A 21,213-nucleotide genomic window follows, 5' to 3' on the forward strand; every position below is an offset into this window, starting at 1 on the left:
TAGCACCCAGGAAATGCCAGTGATTACTGCTCACATCTGGGTGAGAAAGGAGGGATCTGGCCTGCAATCTGGGTAGACAGTGATACATTCATCAAATTACCAAACAAGATAAAAATCAAAGTTTTGCAAATATGTGAAGAGAATGAGCTTAGTTTGGGATATAGTTAAGTGAATAGCATTCTCACTCTGGTCTCAAAATTCCTTTATACACTCAAAAATTGAGAACCTAAAAGCTGTGTTTATGTGAGTTACAGGTACTTACTATATTAGCAGCTTAAACATAAGTTTTTTAAAAATTCATTTGTTCTTTTAAAATATAATCCCATTGCATATAACTTTCTCAAAACAAAATAAGTATGGCTCTTTTCATCTTAGCAAATTTCTTTTAGTAGCTGGCTTAATAGGGAGATTAGAGGTAACGTAACAGGCAGGTAGATTTTGTTTTTTGACATGGTCTCAAAAAGTCTGGGCTGGCCTTCATCCTGTTTCAATCCTCCTGCCTCAGGCTCCTGAGTACTGGGATTACAGTCGTGCCCATCATGCTTGGTGCTGGCAGGTGGATTCTTACATGCATCTAATTTGTTATGACAGTCCACTGCACATAAAGCCTCTGGATAAACTTCACTGTATACTCATGACAGACCAAAAAGGGCAACAGTCATCCTATTTCAGGATAACAGTTTTGACTACATGAATCTCAAGAGAGAATTCTGAGGAGTCTCCCAAATCAATTCTAAGAACCACTATAATATCCACTCATGGAATACAAGTGAATGTAAGGTTCTCAAATTAAAAATAACTTTGGACTGGGCCGGAGATTTAGCTCAGGGGCACCGTACCTACCTCTCAAGCACAAGGTCCTGAGTTCGATCCCTGGTAACCAAAAACAAACAAACAAACAAAAAAAACTTTGGACTAAAAACATGAATTCAGGATAAAAGGAAGTCATGGGTTGTAGAAAGAGAAGACATGCCAAAGACCCAAAGAACAGGCCTGAATAGCAGCAGGAACAAAATGAAAGGTAACAACAATAAGCCCCTAAGGCAGAATTAAAACCCAGAGCCACTTCACTGTAATGGACGTGCTACCTATTTACTCAAGCAGTGCTTGGCTGCACTTCTCCCTCTAAGCCCCAGCAGCCCACAGGCCCAGCAGATCACCGCAGGGACAGAGTGCCAATAAACCACTGATACCTCCAATGCTACCGCTGTGACTCAGGACCCCAAAGTCAGTTTACTCTGCAAGAATCCAGTGCTACCACTCCCTGAATCTATCAGCCACCAAACCTAAGTACCTGTCATCACATCCTTCTCAGAATTAATTTAATTTGGAATGATCCTTGATCTTATCATTTTTCCAGATGCATATCTCCCTACAAACCACACACATTTCCTTCTCCTCCAATGCACTGAAAAATTGCAGTCCCCAGAATATCATGGTAATTCATTCTATCCCCTTTGCCCAAACTGCCTCAATACCTTCCTTCAAATTTTCCTGTTCCTCTTGCTAATCAAATCCCTCTATATTCAGTTAATCTAAAAAGCGTTTTATGACAAACCTGTCCTCCATTCAGACAAAACTTCTGCAGGCCTCTTACACTGACTGCAGTGACTAAGCTCGCAAACTGTTGTTTTTCTTGCCTTTCACATTAGCACTGCCATTCCTATTACCAAGCAAAGCAAATCCTCAAGATACAATTATCAGGAGATATGAGAAGACTTAACTGACAGAACGTGGAGGATGAAACATGCGCAGCATCAAACCTTCCAGAGCTAGAATAACTAAGAGCCAGTAAAGAAGAGGGACAAAGAATGATCAAGAGAAAGACAGCAGTGGCACATATCTGTGACCTCAGCACTCCAGGAGGCTGAGGTGGGAGGATCCCAAGGTTGAGTCCTGCCTGGGCAACTGAGTGAGTCCCTGGGGATGTAGCTCCATGTGAAGGCCCTGGGTTCAATCTCTAGTACAAGACAGGGTGGGCAAGGGGGAGACAGTGGTCAGATTGTGGTATTTGTTTAGTATGCTACTGAATAAATTCATAGTGCTCAATAAATCTCTGCTCTAAAAAAAAAAAGTCCACAAACGTAGTAAACAAGAGCTCAGTCACCATGATCATTAATACAGATCCTCTAATTAGCCTTAGCATTAAATTACTGATAATACCAGAAAAAACATTTTAAAGGAATTTCATTCAGCTAGTGAAAAACATAATATAAAGCTGCATTTTTACATTTTTTTTGTGATACTGTGATTCAATTCAGCTATTTCACAGCTTAAAGGAAATGGGAAAAATTTGAATTAGCCTAGAAATTAAAGAACAAGCATACAACTCATGGAAAAATCAATCAATCAATCAATCAATCAATCAATTTTGGCATTTTGAGACAGGGTCTCACTTTGGAGTTCAAGCTGATCTTGAACTTGTGATCCTCCATTCTCCCTCAGCCTCCTGAGTTGGGATTACAGATGCATGCCCGGCTCAAAAAATTTAGACCAACATTTTCCTAAACCATACTCCAAGTTAGAACTTCCTACTTTGTAAAACAATGAAATGACCCACTAAGACCATTAAATAAATTTTAGCATTGCTAAATTTTATTACCTTATTTCTTATGTAAAAACATTCTATAAACCTGAAACTTTCTAAAAGTACTTTATTTAAAAAATACATAAAATTGTCATATTTGTGAAAAATAGGGAATGTTCATTTTTAAATATATCTATTTTTAAAATGTATAAAAACACCATTTAGTCATCTTTAAATCTTTAGAAGTAACATTTTAAAATGTAATTTTAATCAATTTATTTCAGCCCAGTGACTTTCACTCTCTAAGTTTAACAGAAAAAAATCTAAAACATGACTCAGTCATCAATTATCTTTACTACCAACCCTCAAAACACCAATTTCCCAGGCCAGGGATTTAGTTCAGTGGTTCTGCCGCCTGCCTCACAAGCGTAAGGTCCAGAATATGATCCCCAATACCAAAACCCAAAACAAAAAACACCAATTTCTGGGCTAGGGATTTAGCTCAGTGGTTCCACTGCCTGCCTTGCAAGCAGAGGGACCTGAGTTCGATCCCCAGAACCAAAAAAAAAAACCAAAACAAAACACCACCAATTTCTATACCTAATACGTCAGGCACTTACATTATGCTCATCCTGCAGTAAATTAGATTCATATTATAGTTTTCATACTGGTCATACTGTGAATCTTCTAAAATACTGGTAGAAATAATCACAGTATACAGAATGCCACTTTAACACATGATGTCACTTTAATAGAATGAAGCATTAAGTTGATCTTCAGAAAATAAAAATCACACACAATTTGCATTTCAATTATTAAAAGAATTCAGGAAAAAAGCTACCAGTTAAAATATTACTTAGTAAACATGTAAAGAATATAGAGAAAATTTTAAGGCTTCTTTTGGCAACTTTTAACTTCATTAATGTCAACAGGTCATTCCACAGAAAAGTAAAACCATCATGGTGAGCTTTTGAAGCCAAGGGGGCACAAAAGCTCCTCAGAACATGTTAGTCTCACATAAGAGCAAAAACTGAAGATTTTCCTAAATATCTTTCATCTGTATTAAGAAAGAATTTTCTACTTTCTCAAACAAAATAAAAAATGTACTAAAACCAATCGCTTCTTGGCCTTTTGACTAAGATCAAGTGTAAAAGTATACTAAAACCATTCACTAACATAACAGTAATTCAGGTCTTCAACAATTACAAGATAAAATTTCTACCCTAAAATAACTAGGTCAAACTCTGCTGGACATGATGGTGCACACCTGTAATCCCAGCACCTGGGAGGCTGAGGCAGGAGGATCACTGTGATCACTATGAGATCAAGGCCAGCCTGAATTACACAGCAAGATCCTGTCTCAAAAAGCAACAAAAACAAAAAAACCAAAAAGACAAAACAGAAAACGACGACAAGCTAAACTCTGAATGTCTGATGCTTATAAAGTCCTCAAAGTGTAAGTGTTCAAACGATTTTTTTTTTTTGGTATCAGTGATCGAACTCAAGACCTTGCACTTGCCAGGCAGGCACAGTGCCACTGGGCTATATGCCTGGCCCTTAAATGATATTTTACAAGAATCATCCACAAATAGAACATTCGTTAAATTTTATTACACATTATTTTATGCTCTTACGGGCCACAAAATAAAATCCTTGTGAAAAGACATGTAACAAATGAGCGCATTTAAAATTTAACTTTATCGAGCAACACATTTTTTTCTCTATTGCCAATGTTCCTAATACGAACTGTATTCTTAATCTAAACTCTCAAATCAGTCATCCTGGCTGCTCTGCTAAATATGCTCGTGTTAAAAGTCTATCTAACAATCAGAGGCACAAACAGTGTGAGTGAAATCAGCTCTTCAGCTGTCCTGATGAACAGCTGCAGCACTATCACACTAGGCTACAGATTTCCAAAACACACGCCTGATAAGGACTTCAGAACAGATTAGGAAATTATCCACACCAAGAAATCCCAAAGACAGCTATTTCTAACTTCTGCTTTCTACCTCTGCAGCGTGTGGTAGAAACGCAGGAAAAGCAGTATCATTTTACTGCTGGAGAAGTGCTCCTCACCAACTTCCCTTGTATTTGTGCCAGATAACTTTAATTCTACCTCCTTATAGTTAAAAGAATGCTAGACAAACAATCCATCTAGTTAAACAATGTGAAGAGCAGTTTTATTTAATTAAATGAGTTCGCAAAAGAATATAATTTAGAACAGGGCCAAACACTGTACTACTAAAGAAACCACCTCCCTCCTCATTAAAACGCACAGCAAACAATTTAAAACACATGTCTCTGTATAATACAGCTGCTCTAGAGTATAGGATCTTCTTCCACAACACTCACAATAAGATATTTCCCTTTAATCTGTCTGTTGAATCTCGCACAAATACAGGAGATTCAGAAAAGCGGTACAAAGATCTATTTCTAGGCACAGGCACACACTTTAAAAGAGAAATATTGCTCACTAGTCTCTTTCCCATAATATATCATTCTGTATCAGTGATACACAAATTCGTTTAGTTACAACTGTTAGGAGCAATAGATTCTTCAGCTTCACAGACTTACTAATCAGAATCTGTAATTTTTGCTTTTGTTTGTTTTGTTTTGGGTGGTGCTGGAGACTGAACCCAGGGTCTCCCACATGCTAGGCAAGTGCTGTACCACTGAGCTACAAAGCCCATTCCAGAATCTGTTTTTGAAAACAAATTATCACACAGGTTTCTCATGTCTGGGTAACAATTCTCTGGATGCTCTAGACGATATACGGCCACATCTAGACAGCTGACTTTCATTTGTGACTCAAAAAGAAACTAAGAAAAAAAAAGTACCTATAAAATCAAGTGTAAGTTAGTAGCAGAATAACATAGACGTCTAAAACACACTGAAGGCTGGGCTGGTAATTCAATCCTTGGGTACTGTAATAAAATACACTGAAAATTTTCAATACAAAACAAAGTCCCAAAAGTTACAAAATACAGGAATTGTCACTAAATCAGTAGAGACAGAAATACAGGATGGTTAGCTGAAGAAAAGAGTCTGATATATAAAAAATAAAGTTCACCTAAATTCTATAGCAAATGTGTAATTATAACACTAAAAAATTTTAGAAAAATAAGCAAACTCTTCTTTAAATCTGGATAAACAGCAAGGTTTTCTTAGCATCAAAATGAGTCAAGAAATCAAAAAGTTAAAAATGCCATATACTGATATATTTTATTTTTTCAAATGTATATTCCAAATTAAATGCAAACTTTGGAAAATATTTGCTGTGAAACAAATTAAAGGGTTCCATTCTTTCCCCTCTTGTATCCCCTACCCCTGGTTTTCCTAATTTAAGAAAGAAGGCATGTACTATTTTAGTTAAACAATATTAGGCCTAATTCAGGGATACATTCCACATAATCACTGAAGTTTACAGCTAGAGTCCAAATTAATAGTATAAGTTATTTAATTTTGCTTTTTTCCTTTTGAAAATATATTTGTACCTTGGTGTATGCATCCCCCATGTTCTTGGCAAAATTCAAATACTCCCACCTGGTATCTTCATCCTGAGGGTGATTCCAGACATATAATATAGTCTGTAATGCTGGAAATACTGACTCAAAATACATCAGTTAAAATACCAATATGCTAGGGGCCGGGATTTAGCTCAGTGGTTCTGAAGGACCTGAGTTCGATCCCTTATACCAAAAAATAAAAACAAAAAAAAAAACACCCCAATATGCTAATTATACAGTGAATTTTAACTTGCCAACAAAAAACTCAAGACCAAGAGTTAAATGGACAAACAAAAAGAACAGTCAATTCATACATTTACAAACAAATAAATACCAGTCAAAGCAATAAAATACCATTTTGATATACCAAATGTATAAAGATGATACCTCTTTCTCATGTTGTAAGCTATATTCCTTGCACCTAGGCAGAGACAATGTGCTGGGATAAACCCGTAGTGGGCTGAATTCTACTTTAACAGCAGTTAAAAGTAAAGCATTACTTGGTTTAGGGGTGGGTTACCCTGACTCACTGAAGAAACTGATGGCATGTGTCTTCAAAGAGCTGAGAGGTTGCCAGAATATCACAAAACCAGTTGTAGGAGTTAAAATTTACTATATCTGTTGCTGGAGATCCAGCAATGTATCTGTTACTGTTATCAGGATATTATAAACAAACATTCCCATTTTGCAGATGAAGCACCTACAGCTCAGAAGAATGCTGCCCATGCCCTAAATAGCAGAGCTAAAATGTAACACCAAATCTGACCTTTTTCATCTCAATTTTAAAAGTATGTAAACAAACTCCCCCCAAATTGGAGAATGGTTAATCATGGATTAACCACTTTAAAAGTTACTGCATACTAAAGCATGAATGTATGCTCAATGAGTTAACATTAATGGAAAAATAGCAGAACAGAATGCAACCAAGGTCTGTGTTTATTCTGTATTGTGCTAACTATAATTGTAGTCTTACCCCAAAGTACTTCTCTTTGAAATCTGCAAATTAAACATTTCTATCATTATGTATAAGAAGGGTATCAAACACTCAGCATTTTACTCCTCTCTAGTCCCATGACTTATATTCTACATTTAATTTCATTCCCACAACACTTAAGTAGACTGAATTATCTCTTTACGAGACAGACAGACTGAGCTGAGAGGTTAAGGAACTTGCCTACAATCATAGAAGGAAGGACAGCAAAGCTCACAGTCAAATCCAAGTATTTAACTCACAAGTCTGACCCTCTGACTGTCATACTGGGTCTGTGCTGAAATTCTAGCATCGTCTTTAGCATCTTCAAAGCTTTCTATCTCTGACCAAAACCTGTTCCCTATGAGCACTATTTCATTAGGTATATTGTTCTTATGGTTACTGCACTGAGAAAAGGCTGTCCATATACACTGTGAGGGACATACAAATCAAAAGAATATAAATGTACAAATTAAACACAAGCAAATTATGTTGTTATAACTGGTTTTAGCTGACAAAGGCATTCTTGCTAATCCAATCTTAATCTTAGAAAAATTTAAATTGGAATAATCTTAATTTGTCTTCTTTGAAATGGAAGCCAATTATTATCAAGATAAATCTTAGTGCTCCTCAGGATAAAGTTCTTGGATAGTCCCACAAACCTCCAACAATTGCCAATTTCCCTTAGTCCTTGAAGCTAGTTACCAATAATAGCTCACTGCTGACTGCACTACTCTCTGCTCTCCTCATACTACTTCCTGTCTCCTTTGTCCTGCCCAGTCTGATGAAAGACACCTCACATACAGAATCTTTCATAGCTACCAAATGTAATAATTTATTAGTATAAGCAAACATCTACATTTGCTAAAAATAAAATGAAATCATTTTCCTTTCTCAGTAAGAGGAAAGGAAAAATGTTGACTTTGATGTACCTAAAAATAATTTTATTGACTAATTCCCATGAAAGGAGAAGGCTATTTTCCCCCATCCTATTAGTACAGAGCTATAAATCTTACTCTTTACATAGCTCTTCCAAAGGAAGAATTAATAAATTCTTAGTTAACAATGTTTTTCACTGTAAAAAGTTTAGCATACATCTGCCTTCAAATATAAAGCCAAAGCATGATCACAGCATACTAGGAATCACAAGGTGGTCTAGTATTACTTAACACCAGCCCATAAATATAAAAGACACAACTTTTGGTACATAGACTGTGGACAAAAACACTGAACTAAACCCCAATTCTAACAGCCGAAACTCCAATCACAGGACATAATGAGGTCTGGGTGAGCTACAGAGAACTCCAAGTCTGGGGTCATGCTTTCTGAGTATCATCTTTAGTTGTGGGTGCCCTTCAGTTTACCCCAATGGTCCCGAGAATAATTTTCCATTTATGCCATTATTTTACATGACCGAAGTCTGACTGAAGCCATAACATATTTGGATCTCAGTGTTTGCCTCTGAAAACCTATGCAGTACAGTAATCCCTAACAAGCCACAGTTACTGAGATTCATTATGGCAGGAGGTTTCATCACCAGGAAACCTCATGGAGACCTTGTGGCATCTGAACAAATTAAAAATAGAACTACTGTGTGACCCAGCAATCCTCTTCTGCATACAAACCCAGGAAACGAAATCAGCATCCTGCATGAACATCTGCATTCCCGTATTTACTGCAGCATTGTTCCCAACAGCTTGGAAAAGCCTAAGTGTCCGCTGCAGATGAATGAGTAACTGGCACACACACACAGACACAACGGACACTCTTCATTATTAACAGGTCTTGCCATTCGCGACAACACAAATGAACCTTAAGAACATGCAAAGTGAAATAAGCCAGATAAAATAAAATACTGCATGACCTCATTTAAAAGGGGGGAATACATGGAACTGGGGGAAAAGATGTAGATCAAAGGGTACAAAGCTGCAGTTATGTAATATACAGAAGCCTAGCGATGGTACAGCACAGGACTATAGTTAATTACATCATATACTGGGAATTCGCAAAAAAAGATTTTAAGTTCTTTTGTCATCAAAAATAGAGGGGTGATTTGCTTGACTGTATAATTTACTTTACCATGTATATGTACATTACAACAACAACACTGTGGGGGGCAAACCTGGCTCTCAAGCCTGCAGTTCGCAATCTCTGAAACCGTAAACCACACACAGATATATGCACAGCACAGCCGAGAATCTGGCTCAGTGGTGCCGCCATCTGCTCACAAGCGGAAGGTCCTCAGTTCGATCCCCAGTATCAAAAAATGAAAAGATAATACACACACACACACACACACACACACACACACACACACACACACACAGCACAAAAGTAAAACAAAATTCTTGTGAATAAAACAAGGTGCGACTAATTGCGGAGGGTGCTCCCAATAAGGAAGAAGGGAATGAAACAGCTGGTGGAACATAATGCATTTTATATATTCAGCCCGACACACTCAAAGCTGTGGAAAATCTAAAAACAAGAAGGCTCAAAAAGTGTTCACATTTTATGTAAGGAAGTAAAACAATGATTTACACTTACGATATGAACAGTGGGCACTCAAAGATTATGTTGGGGAAAAACATCCACTCATCAGGCAATGATCTAACATAGAACGTGGTCAAGTTCTCAAATTTAAGATACATCATAAAATCGTAAGAAACTGGACAGGGAGAGTTAATGGCAATTGAAGCGATCCATTAGCAGATGAGCCCTGAAGCCCAGCATGGCAGTACAGGCCTGTAACAACACACCTGGGAGGCTGAGGAAGGAGGATCCTGAGTTCAAGGCCAGCCTAGGATACATAGCAACAGCCTGTCTAAAAAAAGATGAACTCTGAGAGGGGTTCAGAAAGTTCAATGGTGTGATGGAGACATCTTTGTTTGAGAAACCAGATCAAAAAGAAAACAGAAATGGTGAAAAGTGATAAGAATGCTCTACAAAATATAAAGCAGCGATGAGAAATAGGTTGGTGAGAGCATGGGAAGTCAAGATTTTAAAAGTCCTTGAAAGCCAGTCAGAGATGTTTGGTTTTAAAGCAAGAACTGAAGAAAACTTAATCCAGTATAGGTGAGTGGAGTGAGCAAAGTGGAATTTTATGAAAATTAACTTGGTAATGTTCCTCCCTACATTCCATATCCCTGTGACTTAGACATCTGGTTTCAAAGCCATAATCTCACCTCCAATTCCCCTTCTGACCTCATCAGTTGCCAGTTCTTTCAATTACATCTCACACGTCTCTCATCACTTCTCACCCCAACTGCCAAGTCTTCAGTGCAAAGCTCCACCACCTTCTTTTCCTCTCTGATCTTACTTCTACTGGTGACATTAGCAACTACTGAAAGAGATGTTCCTACAACACAGCTTATGACCATGACAATGCAAAACACGCTCCCTAAGTTTTGTGAAGCCCTCTGAGCCCCCATACCTCTCCCAGTACTCCTGTGCTAGACACCAGGACGTACACTCATATTCTGTTCTTTTTTTTTCCTGTCTCCGTTGCCCAGAATGCCTTTCTTCTGACTTTATTTTTCACATTCCTACACATTTTTCAGTCAACACTTTCCATGCACAGTGGTTAACCCTTCAATGCCTAGTGAGCCATTTTTGGAATATGCGTAACAATGGAACATAATGAAATGTGCTCTCTTTAAATTCTTGTTCCTTCAATTTTTCTAGATAACATGTATGATTTTTCATGTAAAAAATTTAAAAATTTTAATCTTTGGCATAAATGAGCTAATATCTTTTTAAAAAGAAAGAAAAAAAGAAAACCTAAAAAACAAACCATGCTACTCCTTCGCTATCCTCACTGGCTCCTAATGGCCTACAAAATAGAAGTGCAAGCTTTTCGGTGTGTGTTTTTTGGGGTTTTTTGTTTTTTGAGACAGGGTCTCACTATGTAGTTCAGACTGACCTGGGACTCATTATGTAGCCCAGGATGGTCTTGAACTCACAGTGATCCTCCTGCCTCAGCCTCCCAAGTGCTGGGATTACAGGCATGTGCCACCACACCCGGCCTCAGTGTGTGTTTACACAAATATTAATAAAGAGAATATAAGACTCTCCTTGACTTAATCTCCCTTTATTCACACTCAACTCTTCCCACTTATCAATGGGAAGTTAATGCTCTAGGAATGATTCAACTGCCCTTGACATCACATTACTGACTTAAATTGTATACCGATTCTTTTGCCATTTCATTTTCTCTTTATTCATCATTTCATCTTTTAAGATTCACAGTCTCAAGATCTTCTTTTAACCCCATGTTAGGCTCAGTGTCACCCTCCTGTGCTCTGGGACCACTTATGACTAACCAAATCACATCATGTAATATGTTTGAGTATGTCCTCCCACTGTCACCTTTTCTCTGGTAAAATATAAGCTCCATTTGTTCTGACTCTTAAGGAACTGCACTCAACAAATGTTACTTCAACTAAGGCTGCCTCAAATAAAGGCAGGCAGTACTTTGTGTGCATGTACCAGTGAAATGCAGATATCATACTCCTGATACAGCTAAAAATCAAAATCCAGAATACTGAAGCCGAACAAGTCCAGCTTCGGTGAGCTTACATCTTTCATTACCAAGCAGTCAACTCCAGAGAAGGTGAAGGACTCTGACTCAGGATTCTAGAGGAGTTAGGTTTCTGTCTCTTTCTCAACTTGAAGTATTTTGCTTAGGATGTACCGGGTGCTGTTTAACCAGGTTTAGTGAGCATAAGATTAGCGAGCTACAGTCTAAGTGGTGAAGAGACAGATGTCGCTACTGTGTCTTCAAGAAGGAGTAGGGTACAACAGTACAACTAACAGAGGATATAAGATAAAAAATTAAGCAGGCAGAACCCCAAGGGTTATATAAAGTAGGATCCCAGAAGTAGCCCCATCCAAGAAGACTTAAAAAGAAGACAAAAAAAAAAAAAAAAAGAAGCATGTGCTCAAAGACTCAGAACAAGAGTGTGTCAGGAAGTGCGCTCGTGAGAGATGGCTCTCGTGGCAGCATGCACTGAAGTGGCAATGCAGGCCACGAGGAACCATGAACGCCAGGGGTGATGCCGCTGAGTGTGCTCCCACCCCTGTTCCGTGCTCTTCTCTCCCATCCTGGAGGTAAATAAAGATGCATATAAACAATCTTGATTTAATGAAAAAATAATAATAAATAGCTTTAAACAACGTACCTTTGATTTTTTGTTCAGTGGCCTAAAATAAAAACAAACAAACAAAAAACAATGTAAATATGAAACTGAAATAAATGGATTGTTATGATAAAATGCTCATATATTACTATTATATAAGACACACATTTTCGTTCAATAAGGTACTTGTCATTTAGACGAAGCGCACAGGAAAAGATATGCAAAGAATGCATGTTTTCCCCACATACATGCCCCACTGTTCCCGATGCTATGTTTATTAATTTTAGAAGATTGTATACATTTCCTTAGATACAGAGCATAGAAGACATCTGTATGACTATAATTTTTAAAAGAGGGGCTGCACTTTTTCCATCATTTAGTTTAAAAACCATTTTTACGTAACTGTCACTTTTATGGGTGATGAAATGAATGTGATAAACTTAGCATATTTTAATGCTTCAAAGTTGTAACCAATTATAAAAGATGGATTATATTTTCTTTTCTGTAAGAAAAGCTGCATATAGTCACTTTGGTCGAATAGCCAATAAACTTAACTCCTGGAGGTTAAACAGCTAGTGCAGTTAAATGCAGTGAACGTGTAAGTGTCTAAATTGTCATTTCTGACAATGCACTAACAGCTGCTGTGATCTCACAGGAGCCCCGCTGTCTCTGCTTTCCTACAGCCTCCTTCTAGGTACTGTTTCTCAGTCCCACAGCTGAAAGAGGAGTGGGCTGGAAATAAGCAGGGCTGCCTCTAGGTGACTGGTTTCCACCTCAAAGGGCCTCAGAAGGTACCCCAGACTGAGGCCCTTTCATCAACACCAACTACATGAGAGACATGAACATAAAAGATTGGAGAATGGGCAAGCTCACAAGGAGAGATTAGTAACTGGATGATCAAATTACTTTTGGCTGAAGACAAAGCTCGTCATGGGGCCTGACAATTCATTTTGCTTAGTCATATTAAATTATTAAGTTACTAAAATCCCATTTTAATTATATCACTGTAGCTATAGATGATAAAAGCTATAGAAATTACCCTCATATTGCAGTCACACCAAATATTAACCTTCCCTTCAGGACTGGTCCAAGCACTGAAAGTGCTTTACCAAGTGTTAGAGCACTAGAGGTACACAAAATAATGGAGGCCCATCTTTTACTTTATGAATCAAAACTAAAAAGAAATTGTCCTGATGGCACACGATGTCCTGATGGCAGGACAACGTCAGAAGACCATTCAACTAGCCTGATAATATTTATTTCTGTGGGAAATCATTTTAAAAATCTGATAACTGGGCTGGGGATTTAGCTCAGTGGTTCCGCCGCCTGACTCACAAGCGCAAGGTCCCAAGTTCGATCCATGGTACCAAAAAAAAAAAAAAAAAAAAAAAAGTTGAAAAAACCTGATAAAAAAAAAAAAAAAAAAAAAAAAAAAGTTGCAAAAATCTGATAACAGAAAAAAAACAAGTCTTTATTAGAGAGCTTAGTAGAATACTTTTAAGTATTAGTGTCATGTCAAACAATAAGAAACATTACTTTCTAAAGACAAAACATTAGTACAAAATTATTTTGCATGTTGAAAGCCCTTCTAAAAAAATGTCTCTGAATCTTCTTCAAACATTACTGAATTAGAAGACTCAGAAAGCATGCCCATGCTACTAAACCCAGTGTGGCTCCCCAAGGTCCACAACATGAAGGATATGTACAAGCAGCCCATGGGAAATGTCAGCCTTCCTTTACATTGTCATCCACAGAGCGGCACAGGGAACTGCCCGAGGCGTCTGCCCTTTAGGACACTGACCCCATACCGCAAAGGGACATGAAAGACAAACCAAAAACCCCTAACTTATTAGGAAGAAATGTAACTGACAGAGTTGTACTTCTTTAAAATTGCGTTTCCGTAGGTTGTTGGTCTGTGAAACTCAAATTATCAAACTGAGAATTTTCCAGGTGGGCTCAGTGACTTAACAGTAACTACACAAGCCATGAGTTGCTACTAGTGACTGCAGTGTGACCAGTGTAAACTGAGATCTGCACAATACGGATATTTCTAATATGTTATTATAAAAGAAGATAAAATATCTCATTGACAACACTTCATTAATATTCATCATCATCATCAACATTACTAAATTGGTAATAATCCGGCTCTACTGGGTCTCATAAAATATTTAAAATTATCTTCCATTGTTTCTTTTTATTTTTAAATGATCTTTTCATAAAAACCCTCTGGGTCTTAGTTTCCTAATCCTTTAACAGATAAACTAATTGTCCTGCTTATCATTCAGGGCTATTTTGAGAAGCAAAACATCAAAGTTCTCTTTTGGAAAAAACTACACACTATTTAAATGTGAGGTACCATTGTAGATTCTCCTACACAAGAAAATTAAAAGGTCCTGGAAAAATCTAGAAAACTAATTTCCATTTTTAGTTATCTTTTTCCCGTAAGAAATCTGAGCTGTGATTCCACAAGTTATTAGGACAATTGCCTTAATGCATGAATGTCAGCACCAGTAAGTGACATTGGGCCGGCAGCTCTGTGATAGGCTCTGTACTGCTTGTCCCAATTCCAAAATTCCTAAGCATATTTCAGTGGTTAAGAGCTCAAGGGCCAGAAGCCAGACTGCATGGATCTGAATCTGGCTCTACCACTTATACTGAATGGCCTTGATCATATTAGCTATTCTAATGCTCACTTTCCTTATCTATGAAAGGAGCAAAAAACACTGACCATAGACTGCAGGGATATGTATGAAACTTAACTTGATAAAGCCCACAAAGGGAATAATTAGGTGCTTTCTGCCATGCCCTGGCTCTAGCCTTTTTCTTGTCTGTGGAGATGAGCTGACTCTGCACCCATTCTCAGTCCCCAGCTCGTTTTCCTATGATTTAGCAAGGAGCACTGTGTCTAGAACTTAGGTCTGCTGGATACGTTTTTTTAAAAGTCAGGATAAAGCAGATGATGGTACAATTCAGGGCATATCCTAGACGTAGAGTATGTTACAGGTCACCTCCGTCACTGAGAGAATGTGCTCATCCGACTGCTGAATGCAATCCCCCAGACAGAGAAAGTCAAAGGTTTTCCACAACCCAGATCTCTTCTAAACTTGAATTTAGTATGATTTAATCAGTAAAGCCTGTAAAATTCCCTTCAGCTTTTAACACAAAACAAGAAAACCATGAATGCTGAGACATTCTTCGACACCAAAAGATCCTAATTTGTACTGTTGCTTCCTCCAGCCCTCAACTATTAGCAGCTTTCTAGGAACTACAATTATATGCTTAAAGTAAAGGTTACTCTAAATTATCCCACTATAATTAACCTATTTCTCAACCTCTTCTTTCCACATTATAGTTTCCTTAAGATCCCTTTGAGAAAGTTCTCCTAAAGACAAACCCCCGAGAGAAAGCCATGGTAATCTACTAGTACTACTGTTGCCCATCCTTTTCTTTTCAAGTAGGGAAATTACATTCTCTTGTTCTATCAGATTACTTTCTAAGCCTAAGAATCAAAAGATAGCAAAATAGACCTCATTCTTAGATGTGAAAGAAACGTATGCATAGAAATTAGGGAAAGGTTTTTTTTTTTGGTACTGGGGATTGAACTCAGGTCCTTGTGCTTGCAAGGCAGGCGGCAGAACCACTGAGCTAAATTCCTGGCAGGAAAAGGTTTTTCAAGCATAAAAAATTACAAAGTCATCCAGACATTAATCTCCCTATTAATTGGTGATATACTAGGGGCTAAAGTACCATTTTTTAAAATCACCTAATCTTGTACAAGGTATCTTTTAAAAACTACTTAAATTTATATTTAAATAATAGGCAAAATGAGAAACGCTACCAAGTGTTAAATGCTACGGTAAATTTTGGTGTGTAACTGATCATATACAAAGTTATGCCACCTGCCTAATTTTAAATAGAAAATAATCCATGGTATAAACTTAAATTTCTTTAAAAGACCACTGTGGCTATGCGGGACAGTTAAATCTACATATTTTTTGTATTCCTGGCCTAACAGCCTATTTTATGCCCTATTATAAAAATCACCACAGTATATTCTTTCTCAAAGTTCACCTTTAGGTGGTGAAACATGAAGCAAAGCATAAAATAATATTCTGCATCAAAAGGATAAAGTCATGGCAAGGGTTGTGAAGAAGCACCAGCTGGAGTAATTAGAAGATTCCAATTTTATCCCTGGTTCCATCATCACAATGAAACCAAGATGAGCCACTTAATTCATTCTGATGCTGAGGTTTCCTTAGATTGAAAATGAATACATCAGAACAGATAACAGATACTATCTGAAGTCTTCTTTGGACATGAAAGTATGTATAGGGTCACAGCAAACAGACAGATGGTTCTCATTGTAATGAGTTACGTAAACAGGCCTGCCCTCCTGGGTACATACATGCCTGTGACTTGCCTCGATAGACCTGCTGGCAAATACAACCTCTAGGAAGTATGTTGCAAAACTCCTGTAACTCACAATCTTTCATATGGATTATAAGTGTGCCAGTTTGGGAATTTTTTAAAGTTCTGTCTGATAACGGTCTGTGGAAATACCAACTGTATTCATCTCACCAACAGGTTGTACCAAATTTAGTCATAAACTGACTTCCTGAAATTTGGAGAATACTTTTTCACAGTGGCAGTGCGGAATATTGAACTTAATACTTATTAGTGGTATTAAACTCTCCTTTACAGTGTGTTCAGTAGATAGAAATCACTGTGTGTCCACAAGATGCACAGCAATACCCTATCAATGCTGAAAATCTGGCAAACAAGAAAGCTCCTATCTAAACTCCGGCCAACTGCAGCCAAGGGGTGAGGTAGGGATGAATTGGAAAACAGTGGAAAACTGTCAGATTTGATGTGAGCCCAAAAGGCACTATAATCACCATTCATCTGCTAGAGGCAATTTCATGCTGGGCACACTCAAGGAACCACTTTTACTGAGTTGGTGATTTAGAAACTTGATTATGAAAGAATGTAAAGATGAATTTGTAATAATTAGAGCCATTATTTATGTATGTTACAACTTTAAAAATTACAGTATACTCACAAAAATACAGTATTTATAAAGAAGTCATTCTAGTGACTTAGGCCTCTTTTTTGGCCATTCCACATATACTGTACTTCTCTGACTTGAGTTCCTTAGGTGGCAGGACAAACAGGAACCAATAATAATAAACAATAATAAAACCCATGCTAGTCAAATCACTCACTGTACATAAAGCATATCCAAGCTTCCTCGTCAGTGAACTCCTATGTATCTTAGAAGTTTCTGTCACGACCTCTACGCAAGAGTGCAATAAACCTTTCCTCAGCTTTAGACTTAGAGAACACATTTTCGTAAACCCTAAGACTGACCAGATGTGAAGATTCCTACACAAACAAGTCCTGCAGAGGCCCAAGGCATCAGCCAGGAATAACACTTTACACTAGAACCCTGCCAAAGCCCTAGCTACAACACGTACCCAGGCACCCCTTCCTGAGGACCCGAGAGCAGCCCGCAGGCATAAGCAGTGTAGCCTATCATCTCATCTTCTTCTCGGTGCTCCAAAACGCCCTGTACACCATCCCCCATGCTTGTTGATGACACCCTAAACTCAGCATACCATACCTATAACTGGATTATTTATCATTTTCCCCATTCCTGTATTCCTACTCTGATTAACTGCTCCTAAATGTACTTGATTGGTCAAGCATCAATCTAGGTTACTCTCCCTTTGTGTCCTCTAAGCACTCCATGTACTATTTAAAAGGTTCTTTTGCCAGTATTTCAGTCTGGGATACCTACTGCTTCCAATCCAATTCTACATTTTCCACCGCAGACAATCTAAAATACAAACTTTTATGTCACTCTACTAAAACATGTTCAGTGCTCTCCCGAAAGGCCAAAGCCTTAAGAAGTGTCTACAGCTACCACAACCTTTGTGTGTGTGTCTCATCTCCTGCCATTCCTGCTGGCAGCTGCCCCCAATCAGAACCCATATTTGACCACATGCAGGCCCCAAATGCTTGCTTTTGACCTGATTGCTTGTGGCCCTTTGGTATTCTTCTCCACAGTTACCTGAATAATTTCTATTCTCAGAAAATTTCCTGTCTCTGGACCCCATCTCGGACAGTTATGCACCTCTCTGTTCCCCATAAACAAATGCCTCACCTACCGACTCTTTACCCTGCATGTGTTTCTCCTTGTGGAATAGGTGTGGTGGTGCTCTCCATAACCAGTTCCTAGAACAGTGCTCAGCATGAAAGAGGCATATTAAAAGTTAAGCAATTTTCATTAAAAATAGAAAAATGGAATGGTAATTTCAGTTTAGAACATTTTAAAGTCTTTGAAACCTTGATACAGTAGCAGCTGACTGCTAAGTTTAGTTAACTATCACAGCCTTTAGTTTTAAAATCTGTAAAGAATTTTAAGAAGCCAGTCTTATTGTTGCCTTACCATGCACTGCTTTGGCTACAATTTTGGGTATTGGCTGGGGTTCTCTTATAGTAAACGATATCTCAGATTTATTCTTAAGGACTAATCTTAATGTAAACTGCCAATTTAAAACAATGAGCCCAGGTATCAAATAAAAAGGGAAGAGGAGACTGACACTTTATTCCCTACTGTGTTACTATTTCCTTTAATACTACATTACAGTTACTTTTCTTCCTATTGCATTAACACACTATGTTATTCTAGATACAAAATGTAAGGAAACTAAGGCCCAGAGAGGCTAAGTAAAATTTAAGGCCACACTATCCTATGTGCTCCGCAGGAGAATGAGACTTCAAACACTCTGGGTGGCTACAAATTCCACAGTCTTCCCACTTATGTAATGACAAAATATCTAGGAACAACTAATTGAAGGTTAAAGACCTATGTAACGTACTTACCTTTGAACAACCATCAGAAGATTAAATGTGTTAAATTGTACACACTCAGCAAGCTACTTCATATGCATATGCAAATACATTAAATATTAAAATGAATCTCCACTGAAGTTAAAACATGGAATCAAATACTTTAAAAATCAGTTTCTTTTTTTAGTCTGTTTAAATCACTTAACATAAAGTTTATTGTATACTACCTTCTTTTGAGCAGCTTCCTTCTTTTTCTTGTCGTCTTTTTTCTTTTTCTTTTCTTCCATCAACTGTTCTTCTTCTTGCACTAAATCCCTGAACCATACAGTTGCAATTAACTTTCCCAAAATGTATTAAGAAATAAAAATACTGTTGTATACAGATGCATTTTCACTTATTAGGAGACAAACTTTTATCTACCTCTGAAATAAAACACAATCTGCAAGCTAAATGTAACTACACAGCCCAATATAGTACAATTTGCTTCTCTTTAATTAATAGAACTTTCCACAAGTACAAAAGCTTTTATCTTACTGTCGTGTCAAAGAAGACGACCTAAAATTAGCAAAATGTTATACTGGGAAATAAGCAATTCCCCCCAATTCTAGACTGTAAACAGTATCAGGTAAATTGGCATTACTTTGCAACTTTCATACTGGAGGACACTGCTATTCCCTCCAATTATCAATCAGTAGCTAATGGCAGTGCCTGGGACCTTCCCACAATCCTTTCCTGCATATGTATCAAGGGGTACCATTTGTTGTCTTTCCACGTTCCAAACAGCTTCATAAATAATTTTAGAATACAAGTTATTCATAAATAGGTGACATGTATTTTAGTATTACAAAAATTTCATATTCTATAAACATTTCAAACTATCTTATCAATTCTTAGGAAACAAATAATATATTCTCTATATAAATTTAAATTTCTGAAATCTCAAATACTCAAAAGTTGTTAACAAAACATCTGGCTTAGAATTTCAAAATGTGTCTCCTCCTTCTGTCACCTCACTGAAATTTAGGGGGGAAAGTCATAATTATATTCACAGCTGATGAATAAACAAGAGTGAAGAAAGCCACATCTAAGAATAAACACAAGAGAAGTCTATAAGTGGATGTACCTGTCATCCTATCCGGTGGAACTTCAGAGAATTCAGGACCAGAAAAGGAAGAACAGAAATAGGCACGGGGCATAAAGGCTGCCTAGGACACCAAGGGCCATACCTACTCCATGCTGCTCACATTTCCTGTTCCTCAGCTTCCATGTCACAGGCAGCAGCAGGCCACCACCCAGAGCTGGGAATGGGACCCAGGGCCTTGCACATACCAGGCAAGCACCTTTTCACTGAGCTACACCAGGCAGTAGTTGCTTTTAAATTCAGCCTAAAACTCAAGAAATATTCTAAAGAAATTAAACCTTGCACAAGAAGCTGGTAAGCTCCTTCAGTGGGTTTGGCTGCCCCAGAACCAAGTCTTTCTTACTGAATGACAGTGCTCCTCCATCACGCTGGAGATTGTGATCAACACCCTTCATATACACACTGCCTGCCATCAGCTCTCTTGTTCAAGGCAGTGTACCAGCTGTGCTGAGGTTGAGCCCACAATGCCCAAGAGGTAATGAAAAGCATGATGAAACTCTGGGTCAGATTCCTGCTCAGCCCTGCATAGAAAGTGTCTGTAATACAAGGGTTGAAACCCCCACACTTACCAGTCCTATTTCATCCTCTTTCGAGACTGAGGACACCAAGATAAGAATAGCTAAAGTAATTTTCAGGACAGCCAATTGTCAGCTTTTACAATAGCCAGTCCCAGACACCCTACCTAGAGTGATGCCTAGAAATCTGGAGTCACTGCCCTAAACCTCCACCCATCCTGGATTTCAGAAAAAACAGAGCCCTGCAAACTGTGATGAGGCCACCCACACCCCAACTCCCCCACAAGCCGGGCCACTTCCTCAGGAGAGGAGCAGAAGCCATAATGGCTCTGCCCAGACCTCACAGACCGGCCCTGACACACAGATCAATCACACTGCTGCCTGACCAGGGCTACCTGCCCTGGAAGTTGTGCAAACTCCCCACGCAAACCCCACTCCTGGACTTTGTTTCCCTTTCCTAGAAAACACCAAGGTTTCTGTCAGTCCTTGAAAGAAAGATCTTGAACTTCTCTATACTTCCCAGCATGGCTGCGTGGATTAAAACTCCCTTCTTTTCCCTCACCC

At 38.2% G+C, this 21,213-nt stretch overlaps 1 protein-coding gene across 5 annotated transcripts in view; it reads right to left on the minus strand.

Annotated features, from left to right (window-relative positions):
• Positions 1 to 21,213, minus strand: part of Tnrc6a (trinucleotide repeat containing adaptor 6A) — a 183,048-nt gene that overhangs the window by 47,292 nt on the left and 114,543 nt on the right. For all 5 annotated transcript variants that reach the window (XM_010623472.3, XM_010623471.2, XM_010623475.3 and 2 more), the window contains 2 exons: positions 19,221 to 19,308; positions 12,181 to 12,202 (listed from right to left, as the gene is read on the minus strand). In XM_010623472.3, coding sequence (XP_010621774.1) covers positions 12,181 to 12,202; positions 19,221 to 19,308 — 110 coding nt within the window. The remainder of the gene's footprint in view (positions 1 to 12,180; positions 12,203 to 19,220; positions 19,309 to 21,213) is intronic.

This window comes from Fukomys damarensis, unplaced genomic scaffold, assembly GCF_012274545.1.
Source record: "Fukomys damarensis isolate Sample0158 unplaced genomic scaffold, DMR_v1.0_HiC HiC_scaffold_34, whole genome shotgun sequence".
In the NCBI taxonomy this organism is placed as follows: Eukaryota; Metazoa; Chordata; class Mammalia; order Rodentia; family Bathyergidae; genus Fukomys; species Fukomys damarensis.